Raw genomic sequence first — 18,469 nt, forward strand, 5'->3', positions numbered from 1 at the left:
CGGAATAAGATAAAACTGACAGACCACTAGAAGTAAAATGAGGCCAATAATAATGGAGGCCACAAAGGTCCAGAGCTGAAGTAAAGAGGTGGTGAAGCAGCGGTGGAGGTCAGTAATCACCAGTGTAGATGAGCAAAGCGAGGCAAATTGATTTGTATAGTACATTATACTGTAGTGCTGCACGATTTGATAAAAATGTGCGATTGCGATTATGGTGGAAAATACTGTGATTTGCAGTTGCGATTACGATATTGTAAAATAATGCTGTAGTGAGTCTATTTGCTTGATTATCAAGCACAACACAGGGAATAACCATATTTTAGGAGTGTATTTCTCAGCTCAAACATACACATTTTAAGTAATAAGTGTTTGCTTACAGTAGGCTAGCCTATCTTTGTATTAAATAAAAATGGGTAACTTTTGTGCAGTTATAGTCTACTGCTTGCCATAATTTATTAGGCTACAACGCATTTCTCCTCCCTCCCTCCTCTCTCACAGCACACAGGTGCTTCTCACACCGGTAACACAGACACACCCACCCACACACACAACAGAGGAGAAAAGAGGAGACGACAGATGAGTGTGGCTCAAACACCGGAGCTTTCTGGTCGTTCGCCTCAACGGGCAAATACATCGTCGTCTTTTTAAATGCACCGCACATGTCGCGGAGGAAAACCAAACACTGTTCGCTCCGTGTAACACTACAAAGCTCCAAACCTGCTGCAATCACGTAGCGCGGGGAGACGGTCCTGCAGCATACGGCGCGCTGTCAGCTCAGCTGTCTGCCGGCCGCTGGTCACACATGCACACATTAGCAGCTCCGCTCCACACACTACAGGAGAGATAGTCCCATTTACAGGCTCACGCTGTCGCACATTTATTTACTTTAAATCGCAAATTGCTGACTTTCGTGCGATTGCATAATTGCACAGCGTGACATCGCGATTCGATTACCGTAATCGGGCAGCACTAGTACGTTATCATAGGCTACATTAAGTTCATTCAGTATTCTAGAAACCTAAGGAAAAGAAACAGTGTAGAAACACAGATGATTAAAGGCATCACATCTCATTAAAATGCAAAGATTAAACATTAAGAAGTTGTGGTTTGGGAGAAGTACCGTCCACTGGGAGCTGTTTTCCAGCAAGTGCAGCACAGTAGCTGAATGCAGGTTCATCCTGTTTACCTTCAGCCCTTAAGTGACTTGTAAAACTGAGTGAGTGGAAACAAGTGACCTGACCTGAGAACTGGCTTCCACTCTGACACAGAGTGCTGCAGTAATCAACTGTGGAGGATATAAAGGCATGAGTGTGAGTCATGGTTTAGACACAAGGTCCCTGATCCCAGCTCTGTTTTTGAGACGCCAAAAACACAGACTCTGTGAAAGCTCTGATGGAGTCGAGATTGGGAAAGATGGGTGTCTAGACTCCAGGAAGGCGCTGAGTTTCATCCTTCCCAAACATCACCACAACCGAATATGAAGAATTCAAGGACTGCGTTGACGTCAGGTTGGATATAGGAGCCGTAGTTAGATGACCTGCTTGATGAAAGGCTGCGATCGCCAGCGGAAGCAGCCGCACCTCAAGAAATGTCCTGAGTAATGGGGAGTTGCCCCAGGTGACGACTGAACCGTGTTTCTGACACGGGAATGTTTCCTCTCCTGAAAACACATGAAGACTCAGACAGTGTTTTTGAAACAGAACAACAGAAACACACAAGATAGAAAACATATTAGGGGGAAGATGCTGAGCCTCGTCTCATATACTCATGTCACTGCCGACTACATGAGAAAGAGGTCTGATTCACCAAGCTGACACATCCCAGTCCAGTCTCTCCACACCGTAACGTGTTACTACACAACAGAAGTGTTTTGGCATTGCTCACAGGCCAACACACAATTAGTCTTATTTACATTAAGGGCGAGTGAAGTGTGAGATATTATGCAGCAAACCTGTTTCATCAGATGTGAGACACCGAGGACTTAACAAGACCAACTCATTTATTTCACTCCCCCGTTTTAACATTACCATTTATTTACTAATTAATAAAAGGTGTTGGAGCACAGCACTGTCTCAATGGATAGTAGATATGATTTGTACAAAGTGTTGCCAGAGCAGGTGAGGAATGGGGAAACTCACAACACTTGGACAGCCGGCCAGTGGTGTTATTTAATCTCTGTCTGTCAGTCAGTCAGTCAGTCAGTCAGTCAGTCAGTCAGTCAGTCAGTCAGTCAGTCTGAGATATTAATGATTTAGCATTTGAAGGGCTGGGCCTGCTGATGTAGTCCAGTCAAAAACACAACTGATATGCTTGTTAATGTATGATTGATTGTTTGACTTATATCTAGACTGATGAAGCAGTCATAATTAGGGATGTCACGATTATAGATTTCCTTTGTACAATTATTGTCAGAGAAGTAATCACAGCATTACGATTATCACAATTATTATGCATTAATTAATTTCACAATATATGAAAGTGTAAAATCGAATACAGTCAAAATATAATTACATTAATAATTATTTACAAGTAGCTACTGTTAATATATAACCAATTATTACTCCTCCAGGGGAAGTGTTTAAATATTCAAATCATTAAAGCAGATATCAGCTTCACGGCCGTTTCGGCTAATGCTGCGTTCAAGGCAGGCTTTTGAAACCGTAAGTTACAGCTTCAAGTCACAACTACGACTTGGTAGCGTTCCAGGTAACCCGTAGCTCGTGTTTTTACCATCCTGTTGTCTGTGAAAGTTCCCTATAACGGCCACTCGTAACTTCCGACCCGTGAACTCGTACCAGATCGAACTGGTATGACTTCACAGGAAGGAAAAACACAAAGTACGAGTTTCTTTGAACGCACCATGAGTTAGCAGCCCCCGCCCTTGTCAGGCATCAATTGGTCCTCGTGCTACGTCACCACATTCACGCGCATCCCTTGGCTGCACACACAGCCCTTCATGCCGTTCTCTCTCCTCATTGGATAACACTTGTATCCCACAAGGAAAATTTTCTCCTCGGGTTACAGCAGAGCAGAGTGACGGAGAGACTCGTGTTTAGGCTGAAATACTTCATGTAAGTGATTGCTGACGGAAAATAGGACTATTTAGGACTTATATTAACAAAAACATTCCACTGATATCTGCTTTAATTGTCATCTATACCAAATGTTTAAGTTTATTTTGATTGTTCGTTTGTTTTTATCACAAATGACACGCTAACATCTAAATTCCTACCACTTGTATGTTACGTAAATGGACCAGTATTTCTTACATTTACATTTACTTTGGTGCACATCTGCCTCTGTGTTTCCAACATAATCTATTTTGGAAAGTCACGGTACTTGGGAATCTTTACGATTAACTAATTGTGGCGTTTAATACCGCGATTAATTGTGAAAACAAGTAATCGTGACATCCCTAGTCATAATAAAAAGAAGAATTAGAAAAAGTAAAACAGGAAGGTCAAGAATCAGAATCAGCAAAATAAGATATGTTTAGGAAGCTTTTTCTTTTATATTATTGTAACTCATGAACACATTTTAAATATGTATGACCGAATCAAGAACAAAACACCATCACCCACCAGCCACTGGAGTCTGAATAATAAGTTACTTGGTGTTTAGCTTTCAGAGACTTTTTAAACTGAGAGTCTTGCATCAATTTTCTTGTCAAAACTGTTGTGTGAGGTCAAATAAGAGGACCTGAGTTCAGTCACTGCAGTTCTGAGATAAGTGGCTGTGGTACAGAATATTGATGTATGCAAACAAACGGAACAGCAAGAGCTTTTCTGACCTCCAGTGTACTGCTACTCAAAGAGGAAAACAACCCGACGGAGGCGAGCGATGTTCCTTTGTTGTTCGGTCTTCTCCTCATGTGGTAGCAATGGATTCAGGTGACGACCTGCTGAGGCAGAAAAACACTTAACCTTTCCCTGCCTTTTGTCTTTCAGGCTGTTGAACGAGGAGCATACAGGATCTGACTCACGGAGGGCTGGAGGAACATCCATAATAAGCGTGGGGAAGGAGAGCGGTCAGGCCAGGGCCGGGGCCTCCAGGAGTCAGAGAGGCCAACGACATGATCAGCCAGCAGAGGCGTACAGAGCTTCAGCTGGATCTGGACAAGGAGGAGGAGGAGGAGGAGGAGAAGGCCTGGAGGAAGAGGCCGGAGATAACAGGGGGGTCATGACGGGGCAGGGAGGGTGGATCCAATGCGATACAGAAGATCAACTCCTTCTGGGTGGACCAGTTGATGAACCTCTGAGTCCACCAAGGACAGACAAGGACAGTGGGCAGTCCTTTGTAGGAGATGATGTAGATTCCTCTGTTTATAGAAGAGCAAGCCAGGGAAGAAGCCCAGACAGCTCTAAATCAGCAGGAGGAGACAGCAGCATCCTAGTGGGGGACGGAGGAGGGGCAGCGTCAATCAGCTACAGCGAGGAGAGGAGAACCAGTCCTGGAGAAGGCTTCGTGGAGTCGGGAGACGGTCGGGGCCCAGGAGGAGGAGCCTTCACTCTGTTTAGACGGGGCACAGCCAAACAGACACCATCCACGCCTCCTCAGCACACAGCGGTAAGATGTTCACGCTTCTGGGAAAAGGCCGCCACTGAGTAGGGGTGGGCGATATGACGATATTAGATCGTGAAGGATTAGAGCGTGTAGACGATCTGCCAAAGTGCAGAGATCGTAGGATCGTCAGGGGCACATTCTATAAATTGCAGTTCTATGCTGATGCACCGACGCACCAGACGTGTTACGTCGTCAACCTGAACGACCAATAGCGAATTACGGGCAGTGACACGCTTTGTTACCCGCCTCCTTGTTTGTGTGTGTAGCGGTAGCAGCATGGAGAGCCATGGCTAAAAGCCAAAGCAGGAGTTGGTCGCTTCTTTTTTTTTTTTTTTTTTTTTAAACAGCATTTTACTATCTCTCATCTCTGCCAGTCAGCCCCTCCACCTGCCGTCTCTCTCGTGTGCGGGCGCGGCCGCTAATAAACGGTAAATGCGCTAGCCTATATCGCGCTAATTGTACAGTGTTCAAATTACCGCGAACGCCCCCCCCCCCTCCTAAATAAAAGCTACCTTTTATGTTGCAAGAGTGCATTTTATCAGAGTATGTTTACTTGCACTTGTTGGCAAAACTGCAGCTATTTAAATGGGCTCTATGCACAGCTCCACTATTTCCTGAATTTAAGGCAGCTCCCAAACTGATTAATCCAGGTGTGTCTGACCATTATGACTGCTCACACCTGGATTAATCAGTTTGTCCAATAATGTTAGACAGAAAGGAGCTGCCTTAAGTTCAGGGAGTAGTGGAGCTGTGCATAGAGCCCATTAAAATCTGTTCAGAAAGGCTCTTTGACCTAAATTGTCTGTTTTTCAATTTTTGATTTAAGATCGTGATAAAATCGAGATCATTATTTTATTTTTTAAAAATCGTCATATGATATTTTTGCCATATCGCCCACCCCTACCACTGAGATAACTTTATTGGCAATGTTAGCATGCAGTTTAGAGGGATAGTTCAACATTTTGGCAAATTGGCCCATTGCCATAATCCCTATAGTTTTAGGATTTTTAGAACGGCGGAGCAGAGCTGCAAGCTGCTCAGAGCTACGCTACGGAAGCTAATGGGATTTCTTGGTTTCCTTCATCAAACTCATCAAATACACAATCCAACAACTCCAAAACACACTCGTGGGCAAGTTGTGACCCGCATTCACCACGCTATGAGATAATAATGTAACGTTACGAGACAGAGTTGTTTTCGATTGAACTCGCCAGCTCAATGAATGTAAAATTCAAATCTTGCCAGAACACTTCAGTTTGTTGATGGGGTAAATTACGAATGATTTCTTTAATTTATATAGTGCAATACAGGGCGATGACACATAATCTAATAATGCAGTGGTGCAACATACCCATAGGTGATCAACAAACATAAACTAGACACAAAATAGACAAACAGAAAGAAAAACATAATAATAATCAATTTATGTTAAAGCAGAAGTAAGCGATCCGGTCGTTTTGGCTAACTTCCTGTCAGCAGATGGAGTTAGCAGTCCCCGCCCTCGTCCCTACGTCACCACATTCACGCGCATCCCTTGGCTGCACACACAGAGAGGACCGCCCCTTTATGCCGTTCTCTCTCCTCATTGGATAAAGGTTGTAGGATACAAGGAAAGTTTTCTCCTCGGCTTACAGCAGAGCAGAGTGACTGACAGACCAAACACTCTATATAAGTGATTACCGTCGGAAGATAGAACTATTTAATACTTATATTAACACAAACATTCCGCTTACTTCTGCTTTAATAGACAACATGGAAAGTTACACAGTGGGGCTTTAAGGCAAAAAAAGGAAAATAATAAGAAAGTTAGTTAAAGTTCAGAGTTTATTTCTGTCACAATCCAGGAGACAGAGGCCACAGCACGTTAAATACCAGTCCGGTAATGAAACGATTCCTCTACAGTCTGTAACAGATGTTTTGACAGTTTGGCCATGAAACAGCTCAAACAGCCAACCAACATGTATGAGCTGCCAGCATCTAATGTGATCATCAAGCAGCCAGCTCAGAGATTATTCAGGCACATGCGTATCATGTCCCCCACCCCCTCCACTGAAAGCATTCATGACAAGGTTATCAGTATTGGATCTGCTGCACAGCTCAGTGGACTTATTATTTCAGTGAATTGTTCTAAATAAATGTTTCCTGGTTGTTTTGTGGGACTGTGGGTGAATAATAATCAAGTTTGTAAGTGTAGCCTTTGCTGTGCCTGATGGGTGAAGTGCAGCAAATTTCTAAGTCAATGAGTAGAGAGTGAGGAGCTCATGTTCTCTCCTGTGCAGCTGTCATTACCTCCACAGCCAGTTTGCACTTGACCCGCAGAACAATTGTCGATGAAATGAAACAACATCGACAGGAAGGCAGAGAGACACGCAGGATGATTGCTGTGGTCAACGTTTCCCTCTGATGGATTTGTTAAGAGTCCACACATCAGTAGTACCACTACTGAGAAGATCAAACAACCGATTGTTGACAGTGTCGGTGTGGTTGTCCTTTTTTTTTCGCAGGAGGGCACAGGATGCTACAGATCCAGGAGGAGGGAGTTCGAGGCCTGGCTGCGCAAACAGAACAGCCTCCTGTCAGGGATCCTCAGCATGAAGGGGGCCGCGCTCGGCGCCAAAGAAGTCTCGATCCAGCAGGACACACTCAAAGTGAGTTCTCGTCAAAATATAAACACACTGGGGTTTTTCTGAACTGCTCCGTCCCACCAGCCGCTGGCTATATGAGGTCTTTCCAAAATTGACTGATTGAAAGTGATAGTACAGGTTATTTGATGTTGGCTTGTTTGAGGTCGTCATACATAGCCAGTAGCCATGTTTACATGTGCATTGATTATAATCATTCTGATCGGAAATTCCAACTTCACCATTTACATGGATCTTGATCTGAAAATCGACCAACATAAACCATCTTGATGGGAAAGAAATGTATTTCCGAATGAGCCCGTTCGGATTTAAATTTTCCAATAATCGTGTTTACATTACACAGTTTAATTTGGATCGGCATTTATTCCGATTATCTTTGTCCATGTAAACATGGCTAGTGTTGCACTATGCAGTAGGTTTGGGTTGTAGCACACCTGGTTTAAAGAAGCAAAGAGGAGAAATCACCTGAACCATCACTGAGCACCCAGCTATTTGCATATCTTAGCTCACTCGTGACAAATCACACCGATTTTGGGCTAAATCTTACATTCAGAGTAAGGTGTAATTCAAGTGTTTGTAGCAGTGTCAGACTGTTGTAGTTGTCATTTTCCTGTCAAGCACCCACTTTTTTAAAATGGCGAATAACGCGCACCCATGGGCCTGAAAATGTGGTGTGATCAGAAGCATCTCTTATCTTGTGGCAACAAAAAGCAATTGACCAACAAAAACCTGATGTTAAGTCACTGGCTCAGTATTTCACTGTTATTTTAAGAACATGTTATCAAGAAAGCAACTTGCACCTACGCAACACGCATACACTCTGCCTGCTACACACAAGCAGGCATCATCTTGACTAAATGAACGAAACAACGTGTCAGCCATCATTTGTGCTAGTGCTTCTCTGCAGAGCTGAGTGCAGAGCATTGTCTCAGTCTACTGGTCAGTCACAGTGCGTCACCAACTCTCCAAGTCTGATTGTGTGGAAAACACTGCTCCATTATCTGAGCCTGCCTGGCTTGTAAAGGGAATGGGAGCTGTCACTGTGATTGGTTTTTTGGATGTTTTGACCAAAACACTGACTAAGAGATGAATAACAATATGAACATGCACCTGGAACAGCAAATGTTTTTTCCAGCATTGAAATTACAAAAGTGATATGGAAATGTTTTAGACCAGGAGCTTTGGACTGTTACAATACTGAAACCAAACAGAGTTTGTTAGATTTATGTTTATTTTTCTTACATGCAAAACAGCTGTCGGTGAACATATCATTTTATTAATATGATTAAGTTGAAGGAGCTAACATTGGGATTAGCAGCAGAAACAGCAGTGTTAACATCTCTGAGGTCTTCAACAGAAGTTTGCATGCTAACCAGCTAGCTCTAGCTCTTCTCATCATTGTAGCTTCTAGCCTGCCTAGAGTACGTAGCTGCCCAGAAGACGTATTATAACCGTTAATATAATACATCCATGATTATAACCTACTATATAAAAGCTCTTGTCAAACATCAGCACTTCCTGTTAAGGAGCCATGTTGAGCTGCAGAGAAAAAAATGATTTAACCTTTAAAGGTCTAGTGTTTAATAATTGGCCAGGTTTATTGGCCAAATCGAAATATACAAGGAATATATACTAGGAAGAAGGCGGAAGGAAAGAAGTAGTAGGAGTAGGAAACGGCAGACATACTGTACTGTATCATGGTTTAGATCGTCACCTCTTCGTTCCATGCTCCTGAAATACTCCCAGTCATCCCACCGTCACTTTGCCGACCGGAGGGGTGAGTGCGAGCGAGCACCTGAGCACTGCAATCTAGAATCTGAATGCTAGACATTATGGTTTTCCCCCCATTTTACACACTGGACCTTTAAGGTTTGTTTGAGTCAAGTGGTCCATGAAGGAGAGAGAAACCAGCTAGTGAAGGTAGTGTATGTAACTGTAGAGGTGTCAGGGTCATGTAGGGATTCACTTGCATCTATACTCAATTATCAGCTCTTTACCTGTTTGTCATCAGTTAAATCTCACTGTGTACAGCGAGAAGAGTTTTGCATCTGTACAGTCAGAAGTTGGAGGCCAGTCTGCAGTGTGTGTCTTCATTGATTATTTAAATCTCGTGACACAGGAGCAAGACCTGGAGAAGCCGAGCTGCTGCATTTTGTTCACACTCTTGATTTCGTTCCAGGCAGAGAAGTTAACACAGAGGAGTGACTCAGAGTATATCTGCCCTTTTTTTTTTTTTTAACTTACCGCAAATCTCCAGACTCCATTTCCTCTGAATAATCAGAATACATACGGAGCCTGTATTTATCAGGCGTCTCGGCATCCCTCTGAGGGACTGGTCTAAAAGTGAGCCCAGGGCTGAAAACACTCCTACATCACAGTGTAGCTGAGTTATTTATGAAGCATCCCACACTTCATTTCAACAAGGAGGGGAACGGCTTCACAGAGAGAGAGAGAGAGAGAGAGAGAGAGAGAGAGAGGAGCTGCTGTTTTACAACACTCAGAGTCGCAGAGGAGAGGACCTAAAATACTGTTGGCAGCTAACTTTTTAATCACCATATTGTGTGTGCACAAATTAATTAAAACTCAATATTTACAACTATCCCATTTACACAAACTGTAATTAAATGTTTGAAACCTACTAATTTGGCTTAAAGCACAAATGTCATCATCAGGTAAACAGATTTAATTTGACTCGCTGTCTGTAATCCCATCAGCTCTAACCAAATGTCTGTACAGGCTGTAAAGCTAATAGCCTTTAATAGTCACTCACAGTGATAAAGAGGAGGATGCCATCCTCTCCTCCTCTGACCAGGTCCCTGTGGGCTCATTTAACCTTCACGTCGGTAAAGTGTCTGTGGAACTAAACACATGAACTCTATAAGTGTGGCCGGCTACTGTCGCCTAGCAACCTAGACGGCACATAAGTTGTTTTCACAGAAGCAAGAGGCTCAGAGGTCTTTGGTTTTAACAGTCGTACCGATATCTGTTGAACTGAGCTGAGCACTTTTGCATTCAACAGTGTGATTCCTCAGGCTCAGTGCTCGACGTGTTGTTGGCTGCTGGATTATTTTCATTGAAAACACAATGTGGAGCCGGGGATAGTTTGGACCACAAAGGATCCACCTGTTGGCGCCTTCATTGTCCAGGAGAACAACACACAGTTAATCTAGTTACAACGCTATGAAGACTCATTCTGTCTTCAGTTGCAGCCTCTGAAGGATGAGATCCTGAGCTGGGATACAGCGAACATTAGAGATGACTTGACTCTTTCATAGGCAGAGGCAGACATGAAACAGTTTGAAATGAAAACACAGTGATCAAAGTAGAGATACTCAATATTCAAAATTTTTTGGCAAATACTGCAGCATCATTAAGAACGATCACTTTTGCATTTCATCTTCTATGGTAAGTTGAGGGACACGGGAAAAATACTGTTTCTATGTCTAGAGAATATGATTTGTAGGTGTCTATGTAGCACCAAAACTGTTGTGGTGTGAACGATACACACCAAAGTTCTGACACATTTCACATGGGTCAAAAAAAACTTGCAGTTCCTGTGATTTGAGTATTGCACTTGGCAAAATTTGGATTTGTATTTTTATTCATTGTACAGCCATAGTTAAAAGTGAAAAATGAAACCTTAGTGACAATCCTGTGGGTTTTCAGTTTAGCCTTTAAAGGTAGGCTACATTGTGTAGGAATTACTCCCATCTAGCGTTGTGGTTGTATATCGCAAGTAACTCCATCGTATTTTTCATGCTGCATTCACATGACGATGGGCAGACGGCAGACGGACAACAGACGCTGCAGGTAACAGCATAAACAAGTGGTCTGTCAGCACGAGGCAAAACAATACACGTGACAAATTATGTTGTCATGGCGATATCGTATTGTTTACCTGACCCACGTTTTACCGGCTTTCTCTCGACTAAAATGACATCTGGTTTGTTACCGACGGCCGTCTGCCCGACTGCACGTGAATGCAGCATCAGTGTAACGCTCCATTCCTCCTCACTGCGTTACCGCGGTGACTTTTCACAGACGCCACCTTGACCTGAGCCGACAGCTCAGCTGTTTCTTGTCTCTCTCAACTGTACTATCAAATAAAGGCAAAAAATATACTTTAGGAAAAAAAAGGTTGATATTGGAGAAACAATTAAAGAGAGAAACTATCCAAAGCGTTTTGGGGGGAACAAAAGCCTGATCTTTCCTCTTAGCTTTAGAGTAGGGAGTAGCTGGTTTGAAGATCTGGGATTGAAAGGGGGAGAGGAGCTCTGACGTGCTGTAAAATCCACCTTAACAAGGTTTTAACTTTAAATCAGCAGATATTACTTTCATACTTTCTTAAACTGATAAAATGCTTTTACTTCCTAAACATGCAACACTCTGACAGTTAATGGACTGCATTCATAGAGAGCTTTTCTACTCTTAACAACTACTCAAAGCACTTTACAACAGAAGTCACATTCACCCATTCACACACACTTTCTCTCTCACACACATACACACAAACACAGCACATCTCTATCATACTCACTCATACACTGATACATCATGGAAAATGTAAGGTTCAGTACTGTATCCTGCCCAGGGACACTGACACATGGATTGGGGGAGCTAGGGATCAAACTACCAACCCTCTGATTAGTGGTCAACATGCTTTACCTCTTGATTGATTGAACGAATTATGATGAATCACTGGAGTAAATGAAGGGTCTGTGCAGCAGCAGCAGCAGCAGCAGCAGCATCATTGTGACTAACCAGGTCTAGGCTGCCATCTACAGAGAGTTTGAGATCAGTGCATGGCTCAGCAGTTTCTTACAAGAGCAGATTGAACAGGTCTGAAATGTATCATAACACACAGTAGTAATGTAACTGACTGGAGCACGAGCATACATGATGGTCTCTGCAGGAAAAATGAAACATTCAAATTTCCCTTTCTTTATTTGTAGTGTAGATCAAAAAAAAGAAAGTGTTTTAAAGTTCTCTCAGGAGCTCTAACAACAAAAAGAGACTCTGAGCCTGCCCTCTGGTTGGTCTCTGATTTAGAAAAGCTAAAGGAAACATTGTGTTTTATCCAATGTCCCATCAAAACAAGAAAACATCTTAACAGCTGGACTTTCCTTGCAGGCTCTGAGGGCAGGAGTACCCTGGGGTCAGGAGCAGTTCCAGCTTTTGCTCCAGGAGAGTCAGCTTAGTGGAGCTGATTCTGGGTCAGAAGATGATGTGGACCTGGAGGAGCTTCGCTACCGCTGGATGCTCTACAAGTCCAAACTAAAGGACGTGGGAGAGCTCAGGGCCAGGACCAGGGCCAAGGTGAGTGGAGAGTTTGTCTGTTTATTTGCATATAACGCAAGAGGTGATTACATATGGTCACTGAAGATCCATTTTAAAGGGCCTGTGGTACAGGCATGAAAAACATAGGCACATGTGTAACTGTGTATGAGTTGGAAATAACTGCACAGTTTTATTTTTCACCACAAGGTGGCAGTGGGACATCATTGTTGTTTGCACAGCTACAGAAGACTCTGGTCTACTCTGGTCTACTACAGTGTTCAAATGAACCCAATGAAAATAATGAAAACAAAATTCAAATTCACAAGATTTTTAAAAACGATCCATGAGGCTGTGAACAGTCACGTGTTACTGTAGTACCACAGTGTTTCTTGTTCATCAGTTGTTAAACTTCAACTGTGGTTGGATTTACTGTCATGCAGGGTTAGTGTCTGCATTGTCAGTGTTGTGATATGACTGAAATATTTTGTCTCTGCAGAGACTCCAAGCCAAACCAGAGGAGCCAGCCATCGCAGAAAAGACACAAAAGGTAAAAAGTAATTTATTTTCAAGAGTGACCATGTTTGTTGTGTGTTGAGAGCAGGAGACCACTCATTTAAAGGGATAGTTCACCCTAGAATGATATTTCGCTCATTATCTACTCACCCTCATGTTGACTAAGGGCTGGAAGAATTGTCAGAGTCCACCGTCCCTTCTCTGAGTTACAGGGGGTCTTGGCGTAGCAGTGCATTTCAATGCAACGGTTGCAAAGGGACACCAGAGCTCTTCGTAAAAAAACACACACAAAAAAACATCCAAATACCTCCATGATGCTCGTATGTAATGTCCGTCTTGTGCTGAAGCCCCAAATTGCGTAATTGTCCCGAAAAAAATTAAATAAGTCTATATTTTAAGCTTGTTTGTAGCGGAAGCTTCTCGAAGCTCCTCTTCCTGGTCCGTCCAAATCTCGCGTGATTTGCGCCGGCGTCAGTGCGGTTACTGCGAATCACGCGATATTTGGACGGACCAGGAAGAGGAGCTTCGAGAAGCTTCCGCTACAAACAAGCTTAAAATATAGACTTATTTAATTTTTTTCGGGACAATTACGCAATTTGGGGCTTCAGCACAAGACGGACATTACATACGAGCATCATGGAGGTATTTGGATGTTTTTTTGTGTGTGTTTTTTTACGAAGAGCTCTGGTGTCCCTTTGCAACCGTTGCATTGAAATGCACTGCTACGCCAAGACCCCCTGTAACTCAGAGAAGGGACGGTGGACTCTGATAATTCTTCCAGCCCTTAGTCAACATGAGGGTGAGTAGATAATGAGCGAAATATCATTCTAGGGTGAACTATCCCTTTAAGGTTTACCAGCCACTAGCTTTACCACAGATGTTGTGATAAGACCCCTCATTATGTTGCCTGTGTTTGTTTACACTGAACTGAACAAGGCATTATGTATATGTGTGTTTTAAAGGGATAGTTCAACATTTTGGCAAATTTGCCTATTGCCACAATCCCTATAGTCATAGGGGTAGTACCAATACCTTTAATTATCAGTGTATGTTGTTTTGAGATGTGCAGGTCACAACTGCATCTTCTCCACAAGAGAGTTTTGGAGTTGTTGGATTGTGTATTTGATGAGTTTTGAGGGACAGGGGACCTGTACCATTAGCTCAATTGTGTTCGCTGAGCAGCTCGCGCCTCTGCCCCGCTGATCTCAAAACAACATGCACTGATAATTAAAAGTAATGAACCTACCCCTATGACTATAGGGATTATTGCAATAGGTGAATTTGCCAAAATGTTGAACTATCCCTTTAAAGATGCATCATTCCCACTTTGAACGGGCTGTATACCACAAAGCCTGTAGACCGATCTGCTTCCTCTGATCAATCATCTCAGTCGGAGGTATTGTAGGTGTCCTCGGCTGACAGTGCCAACAGACTTATTTCATACGGATCTCTGAAAGTGCTGTGTGAAGAGCTGATTGCTGTTGTAGTTTTTTTTTTTTTTGTTGTGGTCCTTTGTGGCACTCTTGTTAGAGACGTAACCAACCACTCTGCAGCAAAATCCCCTGGAGGTATTTGGCCTGTGGAGAGTCAAAGCCCTGGGCTGATCAGCCAGGACAAACATCAAGTCAAGCGTATCGAAGCAACACTGAAACCCACCATTCACTGTGTGAGCTGTGGGTGGTGAGCTCCCCTGAACCACCTGTTGAGACCCCCCCTTCTCCCCCCGCCTCACAGTCTTTACACACTGTCTTTACTGGCTGCATTTATAGCTAGTCCTGACTTCAGCAGAATAACTGAGGAGATGGAAAAACCTCTTTATAAACCTTTGAGTCTTGTAAATGCAGACTATGTTTATTCACTGTGGAATGACAGACGTCTTTGTGCTGAACGTCGAGTCGATTTAAAGCAGAACATCCTGTCTGCTTTGTTCCACTTGAGCTCTGTGTCTTTGAGCTGTCACTTCACTTGCCGGCCTCTTCAGCTCTTTTTCATCTGATGTTTACCTGTCATCTCCCAACGCACTTTCGCCAGTATCCTCACCTTTTGTCCCCCCCCCTACATTAGAATACTCTGTAATAATGACTTATTAATCAGCTGTTAATGATTACGCCAACATGCTAGTCAGGTGACACAAGCAGCGGATCTGTGACTCTTGAGGAGAGAAGAAGGGCTGAGTGAATCATCAACGTGCTGCTCACAACTCCACAGTGGAGCAACACTGCAAATCACAATATTAGAGTTATTTTTTATGATATGTGAAGGTGTGCGAATAAATCTTTAGTTCATTATGAAACTGTGGACAACTTTAGGTGATGAGTGGGGAACACTGGTGGATTTACCAGGTAGTTAGAGCTTCACTGCAGAGCCTCCTGCAAGTGACATTATGATAGATGATCATGATACAGCACATAACAAGTTCCTGAGTGTAAGTCTAAGTGTATTTGTTATTTACACACCATGGACACTAGGTGAGAAATTGACAGCTGGGTTGCTGTGAACTAAGCAAAGTCCCTTGTGTTGCACTTTGCCCCACTTTGTGTCAGGTGTAATATAGTGTCAGGTTGTAAAAGTCAGGCCAGGTCATCCATCCTAAAGCACTTATTGGTGCAGGGTCACAGCTGGAGCCAATCCCAACAGTCCAGCAGCAGCACAGTCCAAGGTAGTGATAATGTGACTGGTGTATAGGAACACACTTAACAATATGTTGGTGTGTGGATCACCTGAACACCTGCTGTGTCATGCAATTATCCAATCAGCCAATCACATGGCAGCAGTTCAGTGTATTTAGAGTTTGTCAAATAAAAAATTATCCTGTGAAATAAGTTGTGACCTGTTGACCTGCACCTCAAAGAATCGGAATCGAGAATCGTTTAGAACAGGAATCGAAATAGAGAATCAGAATCGTTAAAATCCAAACGATGCCCAACCCTAATTATTATTATTATTATTATAAACTTTATTTAGACTTGGAAATATATTGAGGTAGCAACCTCATTAAATATAGCCAAGACAAAGTAGTAGATTCAAAATACACAAGTAACAGAAGATCACATTCACATTCAAAATAAACTGACAATCAGCAACATGAGTCAATAAAAACAGGAGCAGTTGGTGGTAAAGTACAGTAAGATAAGATTAGGGGTTAAATTGCCCTAATGATAAAAAGTATAAACTTGTCGATGTTCACTTCAAACTTCAGAATGATGGCCCGTGTGATAGCGGATGTGTTATTGTTGATGGTGTTAGGAAGTAGCCACTGTTAGCGTGGTGTTCCTGATGAAGTGCTCAGTGAGGAGGATGTGTCTCTGCTGAAGTAGCGTGTGCTGATTCAGTAAACATTTGCATACCTTTGGCCTGTTCGTGTTTGTCATGTGGAGGTATGAGGAGCTGGTTTCACTTCCTCTTCCATCGATCATTAACCATTGTGTACACAGTCCAACACACTCTGCCTGTCTCCCTCCCTCCCTGTCTCTGTGTCTACAGCAGAGCAGACAGACCCTGTGTTTGGCCACAGTGGTAGGTTTGTTTTCCACCACACTGTGAGTCATGGCCAATATTTAAATGGCTACAAACATAAAGGCTTCGCTGATAGCGGGGATCTGGTGCTCCAATAAATCATTGACATTTTGGTGAAGTGTGAATGACATAACAAACATAGAAAGAGCTCGTAGTGCTCGCATCTGCCCTGGTTAAATAATTGAACTCGATCGATATAACACACAAACACTTATGCAAACAAACCAAACACATAATGCACATAATGATGGCAGCGGCGGCTTTAACCACTTTGGAAATCAAACCACCGGGTGACTTCAAATCTGAATGTTTTTCCAACAGTTACCAAATTTAATTTAATTTTGAAGCCTCAGCGCTGAGGACAGTCAGGGTCAGAGGCAATATGTCTTCAGGTTGTCCCTCTGTCCGTCCCTTTTATCATGGACACCATGTCTGAGGAACACCTGGAGGGAACCTCTTCAAATCAAACTCTGACTTCAGAACATGGTTTTGTCACAATTCATGAATTCACACACTAATCATGATACAGTTGGACTCAAATCTTGATAAGGGTGAAAATAAAGGGATAGTTCAACATTTTGGCATAATCCCTATAGTCATAGCAGTAGGTTCGTTACCTTTATTTGTTGGTGAAAGCTATTTTTAGAACCGCCGAGCCACGAGCTGCTCAGAGCTACGCTACGGAGGCTAATTTCCCTCATCAAATTCATCAAATACACAATCCAACAACTCCTACAACGACCTGCACATTCACCATGCTGATAATAATGATGAGATAATAACGGAACGTTACGAGATGGAGTTGTTTTCGAGGCAAATGCAGAGACTGCTTGCCGGAAAACTGCCCCTGACTGGAACGCGCATCAGCGGTTTTGCATGAATTTACCTAGAAAACAACTCCGTAAGGATTATGGCAATGGGCCAATTTGCCAAAATGTTGGACTATCCCTTTAGGTGGTGACATTTTATATACCGGTATATTAAAAACACTTGTACACTGTAACCCAGGCAGGGGAGATTGTGTTCATATAATCTGAAGCTTGGCTGGGTACAGAGGTGTTTGCAGAGACACCTGAAAGTCTCTCCAGTCTGATGAATCAGTGTTTGATGTTGTGATTTGACAGATTAGTGTGGGTGGAACAATGAGTCACAGAGAGACAAGCCTGAGAGACCTGGTCAGCTCTTTGTGTTTGGAACATGATGGTTCTGACTGTGTAGGTGGTTCAACAGGTTCCTGTTGCCCACATCTCCTTCACTTTATTATCAGGATTTCTTACTGTGACAATGAAACAGGTTTCCTGTGTTTCTGAGCAAACCAATAATCACAAAATCCCCACATCGTTAGTTGAAAAAAAAAACTGTATTGTTTGACAGCAACAAAAATATACAGAAAAGCCAATCAAGATAAATGTATAAAATACAAATATAATATATATATATATAATATATCAGCATACCGTGTAATCCGATTGTTTTGCTGCTAAACGATGACTCTCAATTAGTACTTAAGTTTACTCAGAAGAAACTACTTTTCTTAGGCCTGACGGCAGCTAAGAAGATGTTAATACAGAGGTGGAAACCGCCACACACACTCAATATCTCTCGATGGACTGCCTTACTGTACGACATTACTTCTCTGGAGCTTTCGATTGCTCGATCGAATGGGGCTATAACGAATAGCATTGAGGTCCTGTCTAAGGCATTGGAGAAGATTAGACTTAAGTTACATAGACAAAACTGGTTAGTCGATAGGGCTTAGTCCCCCATGTATGAACTATAAAAGTGTATGAAGATGTCTGGGTAAATTTGTGCATAGGGAATTGGGAGTTAAGGGGTACCTGTATGGTATGTTTGGTATGTATGTATGTTGAATATTTGGGGGATACTACTGGCAGTGTGAACTGATAAGATCACCCTTATCTCAGGATGGTCATTTTTATTTTTTATTTTTATTTTTT

The 18,469-nt window shown here is 42.7% G+C and overlaps 1 protein-coding gene across 1 annotated transcript in view; it reads left to right on the forward strand.

The window, feature by feature from the left end:
• The window catches only part of syne3 (spectrin repeat containing, nuclear envelope family member 3), a 64,009-nt gene that overhangs the window by 37,727 nt on the left and 7,813 nt on the right, over window positions 1–18,469 (forward strand). The window contains exons 14-17 of the mRNA XM_083997614.1: window positions 3,948–4,566; window positions 7,068–7,211; window positions 12,336–12,521; window positions 12,979–13,029. Coding sequence (XP_083853740.1) covers window positions 3,948–4,566; window positions 7,068–7,211; window positions 12,336–12,521; window positions 12,979–13,029 — 1,000 coding nt within the window. The remainder of the gene's footprint in view (window positions 1–3,947; window positions 4,567–7,067; window positions 7,212–12,335; window positions 12,522–12,978; window positions 13,030–18,469) is intronic.

Source organism: Trachurus trachurus (assembly GCF_905171665.1).
Source record: "Trachurus trachurus genome assembly, chromosome: 22".
Classification (NCBI taxonomy): Eukaryota; Metazoa; Chordata; class Actinopteri; order Carangiformes; family Carangidae; genus Trachurus; species Trachurus trachurus.